This window comes from Aulonocara stuartgranti (genome assembly GCF_965226115.1).
Source record: "Aulonocara stuartgranti genome assembly, chromosome: 14".
Classification (NCBI taxonomy): domain Eukaryota; kingdom Metazoa; phylum Chordata; class Actinopteri; order Cichliformes; family Cichlidae; genus Aulonocara; species Aulonocara stuartgranti.
In genome coordinates this window covers 36,525,881-36,545,955 of record NC_138950.1, presented here as the reverse complement: position 1 = coordinate 36,545,955, position 20,075 = coordinate 36,525,881, and the positions used below count along the sequence as shown (strand labels likewise).

At 41.0% G+C, this 20,075-nt stretch overlaps 1 protein-coding gene across 7 annotated transcripts in view; it reads right to left on the bottom strand.

Annotated features, from left to right (window-relative positions):
- Nucleotides 1-20,075, bottom strand: part of nf1a (neurofibromin 1a) — a 137,304-nt gene that overhangs the window by 70,333 nt on the left and 46,896 nt on the right. For all 7 annotated transcript variants that reach the window (XM_082502103.1, XM_082502097.1, XM_082502100.1 and 4 more), the window contains 9 exons: nt 19,525-19,664; nt 17,186-17,308; nt 16,557-16,640; nt 16,307-16,423; nt 7,184-7,365; nt 6,877-7,088; nt 6,505-6,666; nt 6,299-6,396; nt 5,784-5,919 (listed from right to left, as the gene is read on the bottom strand). In XM_082502103.1, coding sequence (XP_082358229.1) covers nt 5,784-5,919; nt 6,299-6,396; nt 6,505-6,666; nt 6,877-7,088; nt 7,184-7,365; nt 16,307-16,423; nt 16,557-16,640; nt 17,186-17,308; nt 19,525-19,664 — 1,254 coding nt within the window. The remainder of the gene's footprint in view (nt 1-5,783; nt 5,920-6,298; nt 6,397-6,504; nt 6,667-6,876; nt 7,089-7,183; nt 7,366-16,306; nt 16,424-16,556; nt 16,641-17,185; nt 17,309-19,524; nt 19,665-20,075) is intronic.

Sequence of the window (20,075 nt, the reverse complement as noted above, 5' to 3'; positions counted from 1 at the left end):
TACGATATATATTTGAAAATTTGCGATAACGGTACAACTGACGATCTAATTGACCCGAGACAAAATACTTTACCACTCCACAACTTTATTAGTGGAAAAAAGAACCCATCAACGTATTTTCACTTAAACAAGCAGCTGTTTTTTATGTGCATTAAAGTTATATAAAAATGTAACAGTGCAAATGCAAATTCCTCGCTGACAGTTTAACCAAAAGGCATTTCCAGTGGAAATTGGCCGACATATCCTCAGCATAACCATGTGTAATATCCACAAAACTCAAAAAGAGCTTATACACACACAGTACTGTAATATTATGTTGAAGCACAGTACGTATCACTCCGCATGACTCCTGACTACGGTAGCCGTAATGCTCGGCTTTCGAGCGGTGCGGCTTTCGTACTTAAGCAAAGTTGCACTAAAACATTTTTTGTCAGATTTTTGAGCGCTGTGTACCAAATAAAATCAGCTCGGTAATAACGGTAATAATGATGGTGGGCTTGCTTGCTCTACTAAAAAAAATCTGCTTTGGTGTGTATCTGACGGACGAAAGCTAAACCAGTCCCACACCACTGAAGTCGCAGCATTTTGACAAACCAATTCCGGTTCATCTGTTTCATTCAACGATCCGCTTTCACCCTGACACGCCCTTCTCATTCTCCGTCACCGCCATGCTTTTTCTACCATGTGCGTATGAAAACAAAGGTACTGTGCATGCGCGTTTTACTCATATTTTATCGCGATATTTCATTTTCTTATCATTGCCTAACATTATACCAGTATTACCGTGAATGGTATGCTATGGCCCAGCCCTAATACTGAGCTGTTCCCAGGCCAGCAAAGAGATCTAGGGTGCGTTCCAAAAGTACCTCCTATTTCCCATTTCTAGCCTCCTTTCCTTGACCTTGATGAAAACAGCATTCTAGGAGAAAAGCCGTGCGCTGAGAAATGGATGTCTGCATTGTGAAACTATGATATGCAAAAGATAGACTACAAAACAAACATCTTACTTTGCTGTTTTACTGATTTCAAATAAACAAGAACAGGCTGCGAAAAATAACCCTTCATTACAAAGGTTGGTATTTTAAAGAAGAAGGAACAATTAGGGCCAGACTAACATCTGTGACAACCAAAAGCCTTCTTTTCACATTAAAATATGCTGGATTCACTAAAGAGGCTCAGTGTCAGTTTTGTGACTGAAAGTCGGAAGAGGAGTATTTTTGCAGTTGGCCTTACACCATACATATTTGCAAGAGTTTCACCTCTAGAAAAAGAATATTGAAATGAAAATGAAACCTTGTTTCATATCACTTTTTTAGGGTTTTTTCCTTCTTATTCTCATTGTCTTGAATATAATGTGGAATGCAAGATACCACACGGTTAAGAAGCAGTTAAAGTATGACTCATTACTGAAGAATGTGATTAACTTGTTCAAGTGCCTTTGCTTGACCCCTTTTTATAGCAGTTGAAGTTCATATTGAGTTACAATGAAAGAAAGTTAAAAATTGGATTAACAATTATTTTAAAGCCAAATTTCAGCCCTTTAAAAATGTAGCATTATCTTTTGATGTATGGCTTATAATATTACAATATTATAATATAATATAATATTCCTTTAGATGCCGCACTATAAGGACATACAGATACAACCAGTCAAAACTGCCGCTTTTAGCCAGAGGTCATTTATACTTAAAGTTACCAAAACTATTTCTAGTAAACAGTTTTTCATTCATTCATTAATTTCAATGTAATCTAATAAAGAGATACAATTTAAAAGAAAATTTAATCCAGACAAATAATATTCTTGCACACAAGCTTCTTCATAGATCCCAAGCCTGTAAATAAATGCGCCTCAACACTGCTCCACCTGGTGGATACACTAGAGATTACCACTGGTTTTCTTAACTGCCGTTTAGGGGTATTTGCTACTCATGGTTGCATCAGCCACGTCACAGGTGGGGGATGATTACACTCACCCACTAGCCAGCAATCAGTCAGAATCCCATCATGGTCCTGTCAGGGATGAGGTAGCCATTTTAAGTGGCTGTATTTTTACAGTGGTAGAATTCTTGGCAACAACGGTCGGATGCATGTTGCACTTTTGATGTAGCTTTATTGTCACAAACACTGCACCTATCACAATATTTGTATCATCAATTTAAAAAACAAAACAAAAACAGTTTTAACTCTGTTATATTCTGCCAAGTTAATATGACACTCCTGAGTCAGTTTAATAAGATAAAATTAGTTTTGATGGTACTAAAAATAATATTCATGAATCTAAATTCCATTATGCTACTCATCCCTGATACCCAGTTCAGTTTACTGTATGAAAGTAGCTTATTCAAAATCACTGCTCTGCTTAAACAGTCTAGCTCATGTACGGGTAAAGCAGGTTTACTGCTGAGATGATTTGTAAATACTTTCCTGGGGACAAGAGGCTGTAAAGTTAAGGTACTACCATGAACTGCAAAGCCAGCAAGTTTATCTGCCTTCAAGACTTTGATTTTCTGAATGAAATTTTGACCCCTCTCTCTCAACCTAATTATAACATATCTCCAGATCTTCACCGCCTCCTCCAGCTCTTTCATGGGACAGCAAGGCGTTCCAAGACAGCGAGATGTAATCTCGCCTCCGTGTCCTGGATTTAAACTTGGTCTGCCTCAGGGCCTTCTCCTGGGGAGACATGCCCAGAAAACCTCACCCAGGAGGCGCCCACGAGGCATTCTGGTCAGATGCCGGAAAAAATAAATGATGGCAAAAAAATCTCCCAAAAGAATCTTTGTTTCATTGAAAGCGCTGATAATAAAGACAGAGGAAGTGTAGGAGTGTGCAAAAGATTTTCTTTTACAGTGATTCGATCAAACAAAAGAATCAAATGTTGACTTAGATCATGACAATGAAAAAGGTGTGATCACAGTTTTTGGGTTTGTTTGGTTTTTTTTAAATGCACTCAAATCTGGAGTTACTGAAAAAGTAGTTAGGGAGAAATTTCACTCCGTTTAAGTCTGGCTTATACCAACTTAACTTGTTTTTCCTAGGCCACACACTGCTTTTACTAGTTTTTACCATCATGTGTTCTCTACTTTTATGTTTTATTTTATCTGTATGCTTTCTGGTTAACAAGCCCAACTGCCCTCACTACAATATTACTCCTGCTCAGGGGAATTTTAAATAATTTCATAGGTGTTCAGTAATTTGAACTACAACATAGCTCTGAGGAGCCTGTATCATGAATGCTCAGTGGCTATAATCTTTCTTCATTTAGTGCATGCAATTGATGGCACCAGGAGTAGCAAGTTTTAGTGTTTATATTCAAAGATGTTTTTAGCTCTCTAATTTCTGAGTGGATGTTCATGGTAACAATTTTGTCACACAAAGATGAATGCATTGTGTAAATACAGTCAAGCCCATAATTATTCATGGCAAATTTTGACTTGACGTTACTCTTATTCAACCATTAATTACACAGGTGTCTCCCAAAGACAATAAGATGATGTAAAAGAGGCATCATTGTGGAGAAAAATATTTCTGAGCTCTTATTTACATTTGAGCAAAAAGTGTAATGTCCAAAATTATTCATACCCATCACAAACTGTCACAGTCTCTTGGAAAATCTAAAGTTCTATACCATTCCAAACAGTCCAAGATGTTCTACAGCATTCTCATTACCCTGATTCACTGAGAACAGGTGTTTTAATCAATTTAACAGGTGAAAAACAGCAGCTCCTTGTGGACAGGCATGACTAAGACAAAGGAGCTCAGTGAGGACCTGCAGCTGTGCATTGTGGCTGCTCACAAGTCAGGAAAGGGCTACAAGGTTATATCTAAAGGTTTTCAAGTTCCAATGTTATTAAAAAAAATACAAGATGTTCCACAGTGTGGAACATCTCAGAGGATGTGGTTGGAAGTAACACCTGTACTGGCCAGCAGGATGGTGAGAGGTGTGAAATAGAATTACAAGGATCACCACCAAGACCATACTGGTGAATCTGTGCTCTACTAGTGGCAATGTCTCAAGGCAGACAATCCAACGGAAACTGGACAGTGCTATGTTCCAGTAATGCAGACCAAGGAAGACGCCACATCTCCAGAGAAGGCACACAAAAGCCTGCTTGGCCTTTGGAAATGCTCATCTGGACAAAGAAGCAGAGTTCTGGTCTTCCGTGTTACAATCAGATGAAACAAAAATTGAATTGTTTGGACACAATGATGTTTCCTTCATTTGGCATAAAAAACAAAACAAAACAAAAGCAAAAAAGGAGAAACGTTTTGCTAAGAACACCATCCCCTCTGTCAAACATGGTGTTGGGAACCTAATGCTTTGGGGCTATGTTTCAGCCAACAGACCAGGGAACCTAATCACAGTAAATGGCACCATGAGAAAAGAGCAATACAAGAAGATTCTCAACAATAACATCAGGCAGTCTGCAGAGAAACTTGGCCTTGGGCACCAGTGGACATTTCAGCACAACAATGACCCAAAACACACAGCAAAAGCGGTGAAGAAATGGTTAGCAGACAAAAACATTAACGTTTTGCAGTGGCCCAGCCAGACTCCTCACTTGAAACCAATTGAAAATCTGTGGAGGGAGCTAAAGATCAGGGTGATGGCAAGAAGACTCTACAACCTGAAAGAGTTGGAGCTCATTGCTAAAGATGAATGGACAAAAATACCTGTGGAGACACGCAAAAAGCTGGTCTGCAATTATAGGAAGAGTTTGATTGCTGTAATCGAGGTCTTTCTATTGATTATTGCGTGGGGTATGAATAATTTTGGACGTGACACTTTTTGCTCAAATGTAAATAAAAGATGAGATTTTTTTTCCCCTCCAAAATGATGCGTCTTGTACATCATCTTATTATCTTTTGGGAGACGTTTGTGTCATTTCTGGTAAAAAAAAAAAAAAAACTAAAAAAAAACTAAAAAACTTGCTGATTGAATAAAAGTAACTAAGTCAAAACTTGCCAGGGTTATGAAAAAGTATGGGCTTGACTGTATCAACAATCCTGCAGACCATAGTGTTTTAATGTGGAATATCACATGGATTCATGTGTGTGATTAATACTTGCTATGCTTGCACACACAAACTGCATTTGCAGCCACTTTCCTACTGAGGTAGGAATTCATAGTTCAGTCAAATGCAGAATATTTTTAATGGACAAATTACATCCAGCTAACATGGTCACAGGCACTGTGTGTTTGTACATAGAGAACTCGCTGGTTCTGCTAGCTTGTACTTGGCAGTAGTGCACACTGCCAATTACGTCTAGCACTAGCAAGTTAACTGATTAATAGAAAAGAAATTACCAGCTTTAGTTCAGTTTAAATCAAGAGAATCAAAAAATATCTCAGGTCAAGATGAAAAAGGAAAAGACTGTGACCAACAAAAACTGTATAAAGTTTTCAGATAACCTTGCTTTTAATTGAAAATAATGACTAGTGATCCTGTTAGATGTCAAGATGGCAAAACCTTAAAAAACAAAAAAACAAAAGAAAAACAGGCTCTGCACTAGAATCATCTGCAACGTGTTCCACCAAATCTCAAGCTTTAAAGGATCTTTGAAAGGTCCTAACTTATGAGTCCAGCAGTTTAAAGTTCTGTATAGTTGTGCACTGATTCATGTTATGTAGAAGCAGTGAATCAAGCGGCATCAGGCGGCCTTAGAGTGAAGAGGTAGGAGCTTGAAATGTTAAAGTGACACTATGTGCACACAGGCAAGAGCAGACAAATTGAGTGAGCAACTGTGGACTCATGTTGGAGTGAAAAAAATCAGGGGTCTACCTGGTAGAGACAGTGGCAGACACTGCGGAGCTGTGGGGGAAATTCGCCTGATGAACTAATGATGGCCTGAAAAAAGCGCTCAGTGATTTGCAGCAGGTTCCTCTGGTTCTCTTCGAGGTTCTCACCTTGTTCCAATCTGATGACAAAAAAAAAAAAAAAAAAACTCAGTTCTATTAGTCTTTCAGTTCTTGTGACCATATAGAAATAGTGGGCAGCACTTAGCTGATACATGCATCCAACACATAGTTTGTGTTTTTTTATTTGAAGCAGTTCCAGTGACTAAACTATGGCAAACGGGAAAAAAGCCAGTGTATGGCAGCAGAAAAAATTCGTAACGTATGAGAAGAAATTTGCCAGTGACTTGCAGAGGAAGCTCCTCCTTGTTCATGCTATAATTTTGTTACCACTTAAATTTCTCCAACATCTGCTACCTAGGCCATTTCTCAAAAGGCATTAAGAAAAAGAAGGGCTTCAGTTTTTCAGTCTAAGCTGTCTGCAGAGATGGAGGTACTAACCTGGTGGGGTCCACCTCAAAGCTAATGTGTTCAGGGGTTGTGATGACTCCTCTCAATAAAGGCTCCAGTAACTTCTGTAGATAGGCTGCCCCGTATACCTGAAAAAAGAAAGAGTGACAGCTTAAATCATGCAAACAACATGTCCTAAGAGGCAGTTAAGAAGCATTTCTAAAGAATTCACAAGAAGAGTCAGGCAGGGTTTCTACCTTGAAACAAAAGGTCATTATCTTGCTGGCCAGGCTATTTCCTCTGAAGAGGGTTTGCATGGAGTCAGCTAGCTCCACCTCTTTAGAAAACATATTCCACAGGAGTTGGTAGAGTAGGTGTCGGGAATCAAACAGTGTCACCAGGACTCGTGCTAGTTCATCCTGAAAACACATAGAGTAACTATTACATAGGCTTTCACTGTATTAAAGCAACATTATGAACACACCCATTCATTAAAAAAGGGAAAAAAGGCCTCTGAAAGGTCTGTGCAAATGTGTAGTAGCATTATGTTACCTACGACATTGTCGTAGGTAACATATGTCAACATTCAATTTTAAATCCGTGGTTAAAAACAAAAAGAAGCCACACACCCATTGAGACCCTGGAACCACATTAGCTAATGCCATGGCAATGGGCAGCTCTCCTTGGTCTCCCATCATGGTGACCAGCTCTACCAGCCTCTCAAAGCGGTCAGCCAACACAGTCTCAGCCAGTGTGTCAAACTCTGTTCCCTGTTGAAGGATCTTGGTCAGCACTTCCATAAATGTGGCTCGAGTCTGAAGATCTTTGTGATAACCGAGACCTGAAAAAGAGGAAACCAAAATGTAAATTTACTAAAATAAACTACTGGACTTCCTCACAACAGATTCATTTTGCCTTATATATTTCCTTACTTACCAATTGAGTGCATAAGACCACTGTCCACATTAGCATTGAGTAGATTGGACATTGCTAGGATGGTACAATGTCGAAGGGATGCCAGACGTCGGGACATTCCTCTCTTACGTCCCCCAACTGCCTGGCCTTCATCCTCCACCTCACTGCAGTCATTCAGCAGGTTCATGAACAGAGTAAAGTACCTGCACACCACCAAAAACAACAGCTAAATGAGAAAAGATGGGTTTTCTATAGTCTCACTATACTGTGCATCTTTTATTTGTATACCTTCACGGGGGTTCACATTTTCAGTGACAAATTTCAGAAACCCAGTTGTAAAATCATTACTGGAAGTGTACTGAATGTGACAGTATTTGGCAAAAACAAAACAAATGAAAAACCAAAACGGAAAAGTAAACGTGGTCCGTTGTAAACTGTATAATTCTGTCTGAAATCAGGCATCAGTGACACTGCAATCTGCAGCAGTGGGCTGAACAGAGGTTTGTCTCAGTGTTCAGCCCCATTCCCAACATCAAGGAGACATCCCTGTATTCTCATACAGATAGTAATGTGGAAGATTCTTGGGCCACTCGCCATTTCTTGCGAGGAAAATGGGAAATAGGTGCACTGATTAAAGGCAGTTACTGAATTTGTACAGTTCTACACTCATTTGGTAAAGTCACCTTTATTCTTCAAAACAGCCTGAACTCTATTAGGTAAGCGTTCTTGTCATTTCTTTTAGCAGTTGTCCACACTTCTTGAAGGACACTTGAAAGATCTTGCATCAAGATCTCCAAATACCACTGGCTGAAATGCAGCTCGAAACCACTGTATGTAGCTGTAGATACTATTGTACCTTTCTTCTGACCTCCTCCATGCATATAAACCACAATTTGATACAAAACAAATCTGGATCAATGGCTTCATTAGACCTGTTGCCACTGATTTTCAAGATTCAGGTAATTTTGGATACCTCAGCCTTTTCTCTTTTCTTCCCTTCCTTAAGAACGGCTCCTTGCATCTTACTATTATGTGAGTAAATAAGCCTCTTAATGTTCATGTTTGAGCAGACCACACCTTAGTCAGACTGCTGCTGGGAATCCACGAGGGTGGCTTCATCGCCGCCTGTCTGGCAGAATAGAGAAGCAGAGTGCGAGGACAGCCAGAAAGCAGTCCTTTCTGTCTTTTTTTTTTTTTTTTTTGGGGGGGGGGGGGGGGGGGGGTTCCCCTCATTCTCTAATGTCTTGGACAGATGATCCTGCTCCGACATTTAGGATTCTGGGCCTCAGCATAACCATGTATAATATCCACAAAACTCAAAAAGAGGTTATCCACACACAGTACTGTAATATTATGTTGAAGCACAGTACGTATCACTCCGCAAGGCTCCTGCCTACGATAGCCGTAATGCTCCGACAATCCATCAAGCGGTGCGGCTTCGTAGCTTAGCAAAGTCGTACTAAAACATTTGACAGATTACATAAAATCGTTTCGAGGTCAGTAAACACAACCAGAATTCATACATAAGGCACACGGGATTATAAGGGGCACTGTCGATTTTCAGAAAAATCACTGGATTGATTTTAAGTGCACCGTATTTCCCAAAAAACACGGTAATAACGGCCCGCTAGCATGCTCCACCAAAAATAGTGCTTTGTTGTGTATCTGACGGACGAAAGCTAAACCAGTCCCACACCACTGAAGTTGCAGCATTTTTACAAACCAGTTCTGGTTCATCCGTTTCATTCAACGATCTGCTTTCACCCTTATCATTCTCCATCGCCGCCATGCTTTCCACCATATGCGTCTGAAAAAAAGGCACTGCGCATGCGTGTTTTACCCATATTCTATGGCGATATTTCATTTTCTTATCGTTGCCCAACATTATACCGGTATTACCATGAACGGTATGATATGGCCCAGCCCTACTCCAGAGGAGGTGAATGGTTCAACTTACATTCCACACAGTCTTGTCCATCACAACAACAAAGCCCCCCTAGTCTTCAACTGCTCCTTCCTCTACCAGCAAACTGCCAAACTTAATGACCTCATGCTGCCAGGCCCCATGCTTAGCCCTTCACGCCTCAGCGTGTTACACCAATTCCACCACCATGCTGTGGCCATAAGCGGTGATATAAATTTATTCTAAATTTTTACTTTATCAAAAACATCTGGATTGAATAATAAATTGGATAGGTTGAGACTGGCTGTATGAAAGGTAGTCTAGAGCCTAGAAAAGCTGAAGGAGAGATGTGTTCAAGTAAAGCTCCTTCCAACACCATCCAACTGGAGCTAACAACAATGTTCCAATATTTGATGCCCAGCAATAATATATGTTTGGAAGTGACATATCGCTCATTGTTCTAACTAACTATAAGATATTTTCATGTACCCTCAGCTGTCTTTCATGAAGTTTTATGAAGATATGCAGTTGGCAATTAAGGTTGGAAAAGAAAGATTTTTTTAAAACACATAAAGAAATTTAGGAACTACACACATCTTGATAGATGTGACTTTTCCTCATAACAGAGGTTGATAATTAGCCCTATAAAGATCCCTAAAACTAAAACAAACAAAAACCCAAATTGACAAAGTAATCATTTGTCAGATGTTTCTACGACTTGATTTGGGTCCAATGGTGGTAAATTTCATTGACTGGACATAATATGGAAAGGCACACACCTGACTATATAAGATCCCATATTTGACAGTATATGTCAGAGAACAAACCAAGTCATCAAGTTCAAGGAATTGCCCATAGACCTCAGAGACAGATAGGATTACTCAGGGGTGCTGACTCATTTAAACTAACATAAACAACATCCTGTAACCAGGTTTCTGGTTTCTGACTTTTAATTTAGTGACCTCTGAGACATAAATGGGTTGGCGGTATAATGAGGGCTTCAGTTTAAAACTAGTCAGCCTGTTTTCACAGCTGCTTCGAGCGCTAAAGGCCTCTATCACATAGGAAACGGCATACTCAGTGCTACACTCTGAAACCCATCGTTTCAGAGAGTACTTGTGCATTGAGCCTAGCTTCCAAAGCAGTATACAGCCTAAATTTCTTACAGGCATCATCATTACTAAAGGCTGAGGAGTAGCTAAATATCTTACACACTGAGTGCCAAAGGTGCAGGAGGGAAGCTACAAGCTTAACTAAGCTAGCGAATCCATAAAGACACAGTGAATCCACTGCACTTCCTAATTCTATGACTGTACTTCATCTGTCCTGATCGGTAGGGCAGGGCAACATGGCCAAAAATATTTATCACGATACAGGGAGTGCAGAATTATTAGGCAAATGAGTATTTTGTCCACATCATCCTCTTCATGCATGTTGTCTTACTCCAAGCTGTATAGGCTCGAAAGCCTACTACCAATTAAGCATATTAGGTGATGTGCATCTCTGTAATGAGAAGGGGTGTGGTCTAATGACATCAACACCCTATATCAGGTGTGCATAATTATTAGGCAACGTCCTTTCCTTCGGCAAAATGGGTCAAAAGAAGGACTTGACAGGCTCAGAAAAGTCAAAAATAGTGAGATATCTTGCAGAGGGATGCAGCAGTCTCAACATTGCAAAGCTTCTGAAGCGCGATCATCGAACAATCAAAATAGTCAACAGGGTCGCAAGAAGCGTGTGGAAAAACCAAGGCGCAAAATAACTGCCCATGAACTGAGAAAAGTCAAGCGTGCAGCTGCCAAGATGCCACTTGCCACCAGTTTGGCCATATTTCAGAGCTGCAACATCACTGGAGTGCCCAAAAGCACAAGGTGTGCAATACTCAGAGACATGGCCAAGGTAAGAAAGGCTGAAAGACGACCACCACTGAACAAGACACACAAGCTGAAACGTCAAGACTGGGCCAAGAAATATCTCGAGACTGGTTTTTCTAAGGTTTTATGGACTGATGAAATGAGAGTGAGTCTTGATGGGCCAGATGGATGGGCCCGTGGCTGGATTGGTAAAGGGCAGAGAGCTCCAGTCCGACTCAGACGCCAGCAAGGTGGAGGTGGAGTACTGGTTTGGGCTGGTATCATCAAAGATGAGCTTGTGGGGCCTTTTCGGATTGAGGATGGAGTCAAGCTCAACTCCCAGTCCTACTGGACATTGCTGCTGCACGCAATGTTGATGGTGAACAGATCAAAACACTGACAGAATCCATGGATGGCAGGCTTTTGAGTGTCCTTGCAAAGAAAGGTGGCTATATTGGTCGCTGATTTGTTTTTGTTTTGTTTTTGAATGTCAGAAATGTATATTTGTGAATGTGGAGATGTTATATTGGTTTCACTGGTAAAAATAAATCATTGAAATGGGTATATACAGTGGGGCAAAAAAGTATTTAGTCAGCCACGGATTGTGCAAGTTCCCCCACCTAAAATGATGACAGAGGTCAGTAATTTGCACCAGAGGTACACTTCAACTGTGAGAGACAGAATGTGAAAAAAAAATCCATGAATCCACATGGTAGGATTTGTAAAGAATTTATTCGTAAATCAGGGTGGAAAATAAGTATTTGGTCAATAACAAAAATACAACTCAATGCTTTGTAACATAACCTTTGTTGGCAATAACAGAGGTCAAACGTTTACTATAGGTCTTTACCAGGTTTGCACACACAGTAGCTGGTATTTTGGCCCATTCCTCCATGCAGATCTTCTCGAGAGCAGTGATGTTTTGGGGCTGTCGCCGACCAACACGGACTTTCAACTCCCGCCACAGATTTTCTATGGGGTTGAGGTCTGGAGACTGGCTAGGCCACTCCAGGACTTTCAAATGCTTCTTACGGAGCCACTCCTTTGTTGCCCGGGCGGTGTGTTTTGGATCATTGTCATGTTGGAAGACCCAGCCTCGTTTCATCTTCAAAGTTCTCACTGATGGAAGGAGGTTTTGGCTCAGAATCTCACGATACATGGCCCCATTCATTCTGTCCTTAACACGGATCAGTCGTCCTGTCCCCTTGGCAGAAAAACAGCCCCATAGCATGATGTTTCCACCCCCATGCTTCACAGTAGGTATGGTGTTCTTGGGATGCAACTCAGTATTCTTCTTCCTCCAAACACGACGAGTTGAGTTTATACCAAAAAGTTCTACTTTGGTTTCATCTGACCACATGACATTCTCCCAATCCTCTGCTGTATCATCCATGTGCTCTCTGGCAAACTTCAGACGGGCCTGGACATGCACTGGCTTCAGCAGCGGAACACGTCTGGCACTGCGGGATTTGATTCCCTGCCGTTGTAGTGTGTTACCGATGGTGACCTTTGTTACTTTGGTCCCAGCTCTCTGCAGGTCATTCACCAGGTCCCCCCGTGTGGTTCTGGGATCTTTGCTCACCGTTCTCATGATCATTTTGACCCCACGGGATGAGATCTTGCGTGGAGCCCCAGATCGAGGGAGATTATCAGTGGTCTTGTATGTCTTCCATTTTCTGATGATTGCTCCCACAGTTGATTTTTTCACACCAAGCTGCTTGCCTATTGTAGATTCACTCTTCCCAGTCTGGTGCAGGTCTACAATACTTTTCCTGGTGTCCTTCGAAAGCTCTTTGGTCTTGGCCATGGCGGAGTTTGGAGTCTGACTGTTTGAGGCTGTGGACAGGTGTCTTTTATACAGATGATGAGTTCAAACAGGTGCCATTCATACAGGTAACGAGTGGGGGACAGAAAAGCTTCTTACAGAAGACGTTACAGGTCTGTGAGAGCCAGAGATTTTCCTTGTTTGAGGTGACCAAATACTTATTTTCCACCCTAATTTACAAATAAATTCTTTACAAATCCTACCATGTGAATTCATGGATTTTTTTTTTTTCACATTCCGTCTCTCACAGTTGAAGTGTACCTCTGGTGCAAATTACTGACCTCTGTCATCATTTTAAGTGGGGGAACTTGCACAATCGGTGGCTGACTAAATACTTTTTTGCCCCACTGTATTTGTTTTTTGTTAAGTTGTCTAATAATTATGCACAGTAATAGTCACCTGCACACACAGATATCCCCCTAAAATAGCTAAAACTAAAAACAAACTAAAAACTACTTCCACAAACATTCAGCTTTGATATTAATGAGTTTTTTGGGTTCATTGAGAACATGGTTGTTGTTCAATAATAAAATTATTCCTCAAAAATACAACTTGCCTAATAATTCTGCACTCCCTGTAGACTTAAACACACAGCGCGACCCGCGGATCAGAATCAGTGAGATGTCGCCTTTCTCACGATCGGGGCTGAAAGCCGACAGCTCGCTGATTCTGATCTGTCGGCGGGTCCGCGCTTTGTGTTCACGCCCTTTATGCGCTGATTCTAAAGCTGTTAGTTTGATGTCTCTCCAAACAATATTGACCGAACCAGCAGCAAAAGAAGATCCAAACTACGCTTCACATAAACATCGTCATGAATTCACTCTGACTTTTGCTGTTTTGCTTCCACGGCGATGCACAGCTCGCTCTCTCTCTCTCTCTCTCTGTACTTCAAGAACAGTTTCCCGTCTAAAAATCTGTTTTCTTCATTATTCGCTTGCTTGTTACGCACAAGTCTACCGTTGTTTACAGCGCTGTCGGCCGCTGTTTTTTTTCCCTTTTACATTCTTCCGAAAAGAAAACCTCATTTCTGCTCTTCAATACTGAACAAATTTAAACTTTTTAAAATTAAGCAAAATGCTAAATCTCTACTAAAACCACTGTAACTTCAGAGGTAATGTTCATGTGTTGATTAATGGTTTTCTTTCGTTTTTGATGTACTGCAGAATATTTTTATAAATCCCAGGCCAGGAAAACCACCTTCATCTTTTTCTGTGTTTTATCTTCAGCTACTTTGACACAAAGGCCTCTGCTGTGATGCTCACACCTTTGATAAAGTCTTGCGTGTGTCAGCTTCCTTTTTATTGATACAAAAATATGTAAATGTACTGATCTGAATTATTTCTGACTGTCAAAATTTCCCAGATTTAAATCGAATCGAATCGAATTAAATCGAATCGTGGATCGAATCGATTCGGGACCTTGTGAATCGGAATTGAATCGATTCTAGAAATCAGTGACGATACCCAGCCCTACTCATTAGCCTCATTTACCACCTGGGCCCAGTCAGCAATCACCTCTCTGAGGTCATATAAGCTGGGGATGATCTGGATGTAGGAGGGTGGTTTTTCCTCTGGTGTTCCCACATTGTGTGTCGAAGGTGTCGGGAGAGATCCTATAGTGGGGAGTTGTGGAAGCAGTGTAGCTGCTACATGTGAGTCGTGTGGGCTTGTGGGCCCCTGGAAGTGCCTCCTCATGCTGTGGAGTTTTTTGTTTGGTTGTTCTGTTCTTTGTTGTTGCGACCTTTTTCTTTTTCCAAGTGTTATTGGTAAAATGGCGTTGTCGGCTCTTTATGTTAAGCTCATCTATAATAAAAACTATTTTATTTACTAGACACCTCTGTCTGTTCTCCTTTCATTCTGTTCCGGACCCATATGTTACCAGTCCCCCCACACACCCCTAGACCTTCATCGTGGGGACGTAACAATGATGTTAACTGCATAATCCCCAGGAGGCCCTAAGACAGCCTTATCAGTCAACCAGCAAAACCTCTAATGTTAAGTTTTACCCTTTTGACGACCCCTGTTGAGGCAGGCCCATCACGGGTCGATCAATCGTGGGCATGTGTATCGTGGTTAGCTGACTGCCTTAGCTGCCCAAGTGATGTCAGCCCTTTTTAACCATAGCCAGTGACTGGTCCTCTCAGCAGTGTTAGCTAGTTCTCCATTAGCCTGCCGTTGCGCCTGTCCTCTGATCACAGTCTCTCTAAGCAGCTTTGCTCAGACTTAAAAAGAGGTTATACACACACAATACGGTAATATTCTGTTGAAGCACAATACGTATCACTCCGCGAGGCTCCTGACTACGGTAGCCGTAACGCTCCGACAATCCATGAAGCGGTGCGGCTTCGTAGCTTAGCAAAGTCGTACTAAAACATTTTTTGACAGATTTTTGAGCGCCGTGTTCCAAATAAAATCGGTTTAGTAATAACGACGGCCCACTTGCATGCTCTACCAAAAAATGGTATGATATGGCCCAGCCCTACTGATCGGTCTCATTTTTCCATTCATAAATTATATCTCTCACTTTCTCAGCGCACTCTCTTCATTTGTTAGTACGTTTCCATCTCAATCTCTAATCACCTTAATGCTGGGCAGACACTGTGCGATGACCTGCGAACGATGCAGGGTCTCACACTATACGGCCTGATGCTCTGATGCGACCTGAGTGCTCACACTGTGCGTCCATAAAACGAAGGTTATAACAGAAATAATGTCGCTTGCTCTCCCTCTGGCTTTCACTCACACAGACACACCACCACCATCAACTTTGCTAAATTGCTAATGAAAAACATTGATCAGGCAGCTGTGATTGAGCAGCAGTGTAGATCCAACTATTTTCACGGTTGTTGTGGTCGTGATCATTTTGTGAGGCCACATCGAAAAGGCTCGGATGAGCTTTCCAAAGTTCTACAAGTTGTGCCTCCATCGCTTGTGTCCAGATCACACGCTGCACTGCCGTACTGCTCCGTCTTTTTCCCTGACATTTGTGTTTGCGCGTGCGCAGTGTGAGAAACTGCGGTGACACCCTCACGACCAAGCGATTGATGATCGGGAGCTGGTCGTGAGGTGTTAATAGCTTCTCGTTACCCCACGTATACTACACGATGCACGATGAAGGCCAAAATCGGGCCAATCGCCAAAACGGTCGCACGACTCAAAAATCGGCTCAAAATGGGCCAAAAATCGCACAGTGTCTGCCCAGCATAACAGGGTGTACGTCCTTTCCCGCTCAATCTCTTTGGCTAGCCAACTGATACAAGTCCTTTTCTCCTTCCCCTGAGTGTCCAGCCTCACATACATGATCCTGTCTGACACTCTCTTCATCTCTAAAACACCATCTCACATCCTTAAACATTGCCCCTAATCAATTTCCTCTTCCTCTGTCTTTGGCCATGATGCATTGCACTTATTGCAGAGCGAGGCTGTACATAGTACTTGTGGCTGTGAGAGCATCAGCATTCAAACATAAAATTTCTGATGATTGTGAGCTACTGTTGAGATGAATTAATGATCAAGTACTGTCTTTTATGCCACAGAAAAGGTAAAATGTTGATGTGTTCTTACTTCAAGAAGAGCTGAGATTTGGCCTCCATCAGCTCTACTCCATCTCCCTCCTCTGGCTGCAAAGGAAGACCAGCTAACAGTGATACTACAGCCTCCATACTGGCTTGGTCCAGGTCCCTTAGCATCGCACATTACACATGCATGCATGCACACAAACAGACACACAGACAAATATGAAAACAATGAGAAGGGAGTTCATCATTTCCTGACAATACAATGGTTTTATAGCATATATTTAACAGAGATGCACCTTGTCAGGCACTTGATGTCATCATCAGCAGCTTGGTTGGAGGTTCCCATTACCCAGTCTGTCAGATATTCCACCATCTTGTTCCTACAAAACACCATGAGTGAAAAATTCCATTATGTCCAAAGGGGCAATACATTTCTATGTAAATAACAAGCGGAGGGGCAGCGGGCTGCACTATTGCGTCGCAGCTTGGTGATGGACGGTGCTTGTTTCAAACCCATTGGCCACCTGGGACCTTTCTGTGTGAAGTCTGCATCTTCTCTCGGGTAGTCTAGCTTCCCCAAACAGTCAGAAGATATTCAAAGGGTTATGTTAATTTGCGAGTCTAAATTGGCCAAACGTGTCAAAGTAAGCGTCAATGGTCGTCTGTCTCTCAGTGATACCTGGGGACCTGTCCAGAGTGTACCCTGCCTTTTGCCCTGTGACAGCTGGGAAAAGCTTCAACCCCCCCCCATCCAACTCTGAATCGAATAAGTGGAAGAAGAAAATCTAAGTGAATAGGATGTGTTCTTCAGTTAAAATGCATTAAGTCAGTAAGTGCAAGCAGCTGGTATAAAAAGTAGAAGATGTGTTTTTCCTCAGTGATGTGCAAGCAAACAGTGTCCTAACTGGTAGCTGGTTCTACTGACCTGAACTTCATCTCCTGGCAGAAGGACAGGTCATCTCGTCTCTCCATCATCACCTCGACCAGCTGGCACAGCTTGGTTTTGATCTGGATCGCATGGACTACATTACCCAAAATACGCACATACCTAAGGGATAAAGCACAGTTCTGTGTAGCTCAGAGCATATTCTGTGATTTTCATTACAGTTTCCAAAAGCTTCAGAGACAAATAAAATCATAATTCCATTCACTTTGAAAAAACAAAATCTCTCTCACTGACATTATTCACTTTTTAAACACATTTGGATAAGCAAACATTTGATCCTGTTTAAAACAGCGCCTATTGATAAAGTCGACATACTCTGATGGAAAACCCTAAAAGGGTTAAATGTACTGGATTTATATAGTTTTTCCTTCTAGTCTTACTCGCCCCTCACAGTATATACAGCCACTTAAAATGGTCACCTGGTCCCTAACAGGACGATGATGGATGCTTAGCCGATTCTTAGCAGTAATGATATATCTTGCCTGTGACATGGACCATGCAACCATGAGTAGGAACACCCATAAGTGGCATTTAGGAAAACCAGTTGTAATGTCTTGCATATCCAGCAGGGGGAGGAGTGTGCATTCATTTACCTTTTAAATACTTATAACAGAACCATTACTTTAAGCCTTTCTATAAAATACCAACATAAATGTTTGCTTGCACCAAATAAAAAAGAGGTTGTGCATACCAAACACGCAAGACAGAAGACAGACAGTGATGCTTGCTGTCTATGGTCAAAATCAAAACTGAAATGTGAATTAAGCACTTGCTGGATTGTGCAACACCCAGCAATTAATGCAATTTAAACAAGCTGCCATAGAGCACTCAAAATGTGTGTATGTGCCTGCGTTTTTCTGCCAGAAATTTGTGGCACTTTGTTCTAAACAATTGGGGTGATTAATAGGGTCAGTAAAAAGATTCTGTAGGAGAGGGGCACAAAATAGTAGTTTTACTAATAATGTATGGATTGCATAATTTTAAAATGCAGTAAATTGGCTGGTGTAACTGCGTTTTTTGTTTTAAACCCTTCTGCTCTGTACATCTCTGATAAATCACTACTTGTAACACATTAGGCGATTATTCAAACAGCTCTCTGACCCCTCCCACCAAAGGCCAATGAATTCCAAACCCCAGCCCAAATATCCTCTCTATGTCCAACTGTGATTTTAACAGACGCACATAGTAGTCCTGCAGAAATCACTGACAGAAAGTACTGACAGAACACTGTGATACAAACAATCTTCTTCTTTGAATTTTCCTGAATTTTATGACATTAAAATAAGGGAGTTAAGCTTTTTACATTTTAATGCTTGTTGTTCAGCTGCCGTGCTTTATCTGTATTTCATTGAAACAATCATCACTTATTAATGATCGTGAAATAAAAGCCTTCCTTCTACAGGCAAGCAGCAACCCCCCAATATGGGAATAGTTTCGGTGACTACAAGATTTCTCATAAAATCTTTTACAGGTAATAATTCAAGTCAAAGGGGTGTGTTTATAGTGGAAAGTAGATATGTCCCAGGAGAAGGAGGGGGGTACTTCGATCAGCTGACAACCGGTTGACATATGGCTGTTAGCAGCAAACATGAGTGGCTGTACCTGTAAACCACATTCACCCATTTAGTTTATGAGGTAAAAAGGTGCCTTATCCTAGATTTTGCTAGTATTTAATTCTCATCTGCAGGTCCTGGACAGGTACACAAAATATTAAAGAATTTATAATTTAATCAAACATACAGTCTCCAAAAGTTGATTGTGTTCATCTGGACATGGCGTTTTCAGTGAGAGAAACGTTTCATCACTCATGCAAGTGACTTGTTCAGTTACTGGAGACTGAAGAAGCCTGAGGACTTTGTTATTAGATAAAATGAATATTGATAAAGTTTACCTTTATGGGCAGAATCTGCAGTAGAAAAAATGTGATAAATCAGAATATATCACATCGCGAGTTAAGTATTGTGATCATATCGTATCGTGGGGTGTCTGGTGATTCCCACCTCTATTAAATATGTTCAAACTTTTGACCATACTCTTTTAATGCAAAGTGGAGATGGTTAAGCAGAAAATGTTCTACATGCCACTGTGAGATGGAATGATCCATGAGAGAAGGCTGGACCATTCTGCTAAATGATGAAGAAACTCTACTAGAAGTTATTCTGCTAAAAGGAACAACTATGTCCAGATGTTATGACATTTATTTTCACATTTTTAATGGCAAAAAGAACATCAATTTAGATTTAGTTTGTTGTGGTGTTTTATGCTTTGTAATTTCCATCACCGCACAATGTTTTAATTTCATATTTTGCTGTGATTACCTTACTAGGTTGAGCATCATGGTCTCAATGCTGGCTTGTCCCAGGTGTTCAGAGCTGCCCTCTGAGTGGTTATCTAACAGGTTCTTCATGATGGCTATGGTCTGCTCCACAAACTGTGTGTTAGTGTCGTTGATGGGAACCTGAAAAAACGGAAAGCCACAACGTAAATGTCAGTAACATTGTTACTGTACACAGTGTTAAAGAAACAAAACAACAAACACACTTGGTGACTTTTGATAAAGGACTGAATTTTATCAAAGCTGCAGTGTGATGAACCAAAACAAAGAATTGTTTAAGAAAAATCTGACAATTTAATCCAGATTTGTTTTTGAGTCCTTGCCAGAAGAAAATTTGGGGATTTTTTGGGCCAAAACCAGCCATTTAACCAAAACTCCAGCGCTATTGACAGTTAACCATGTTAAACTCTCCTCAAGCAAGGTAATGATGATTCTTTTAAATATTATGAATATATATAATTAAAAAGTAATATTAATCCATTTAAGACTGATAAAGAACATTTTTCTGCAAATTACAGATACAGCCACTCAAAA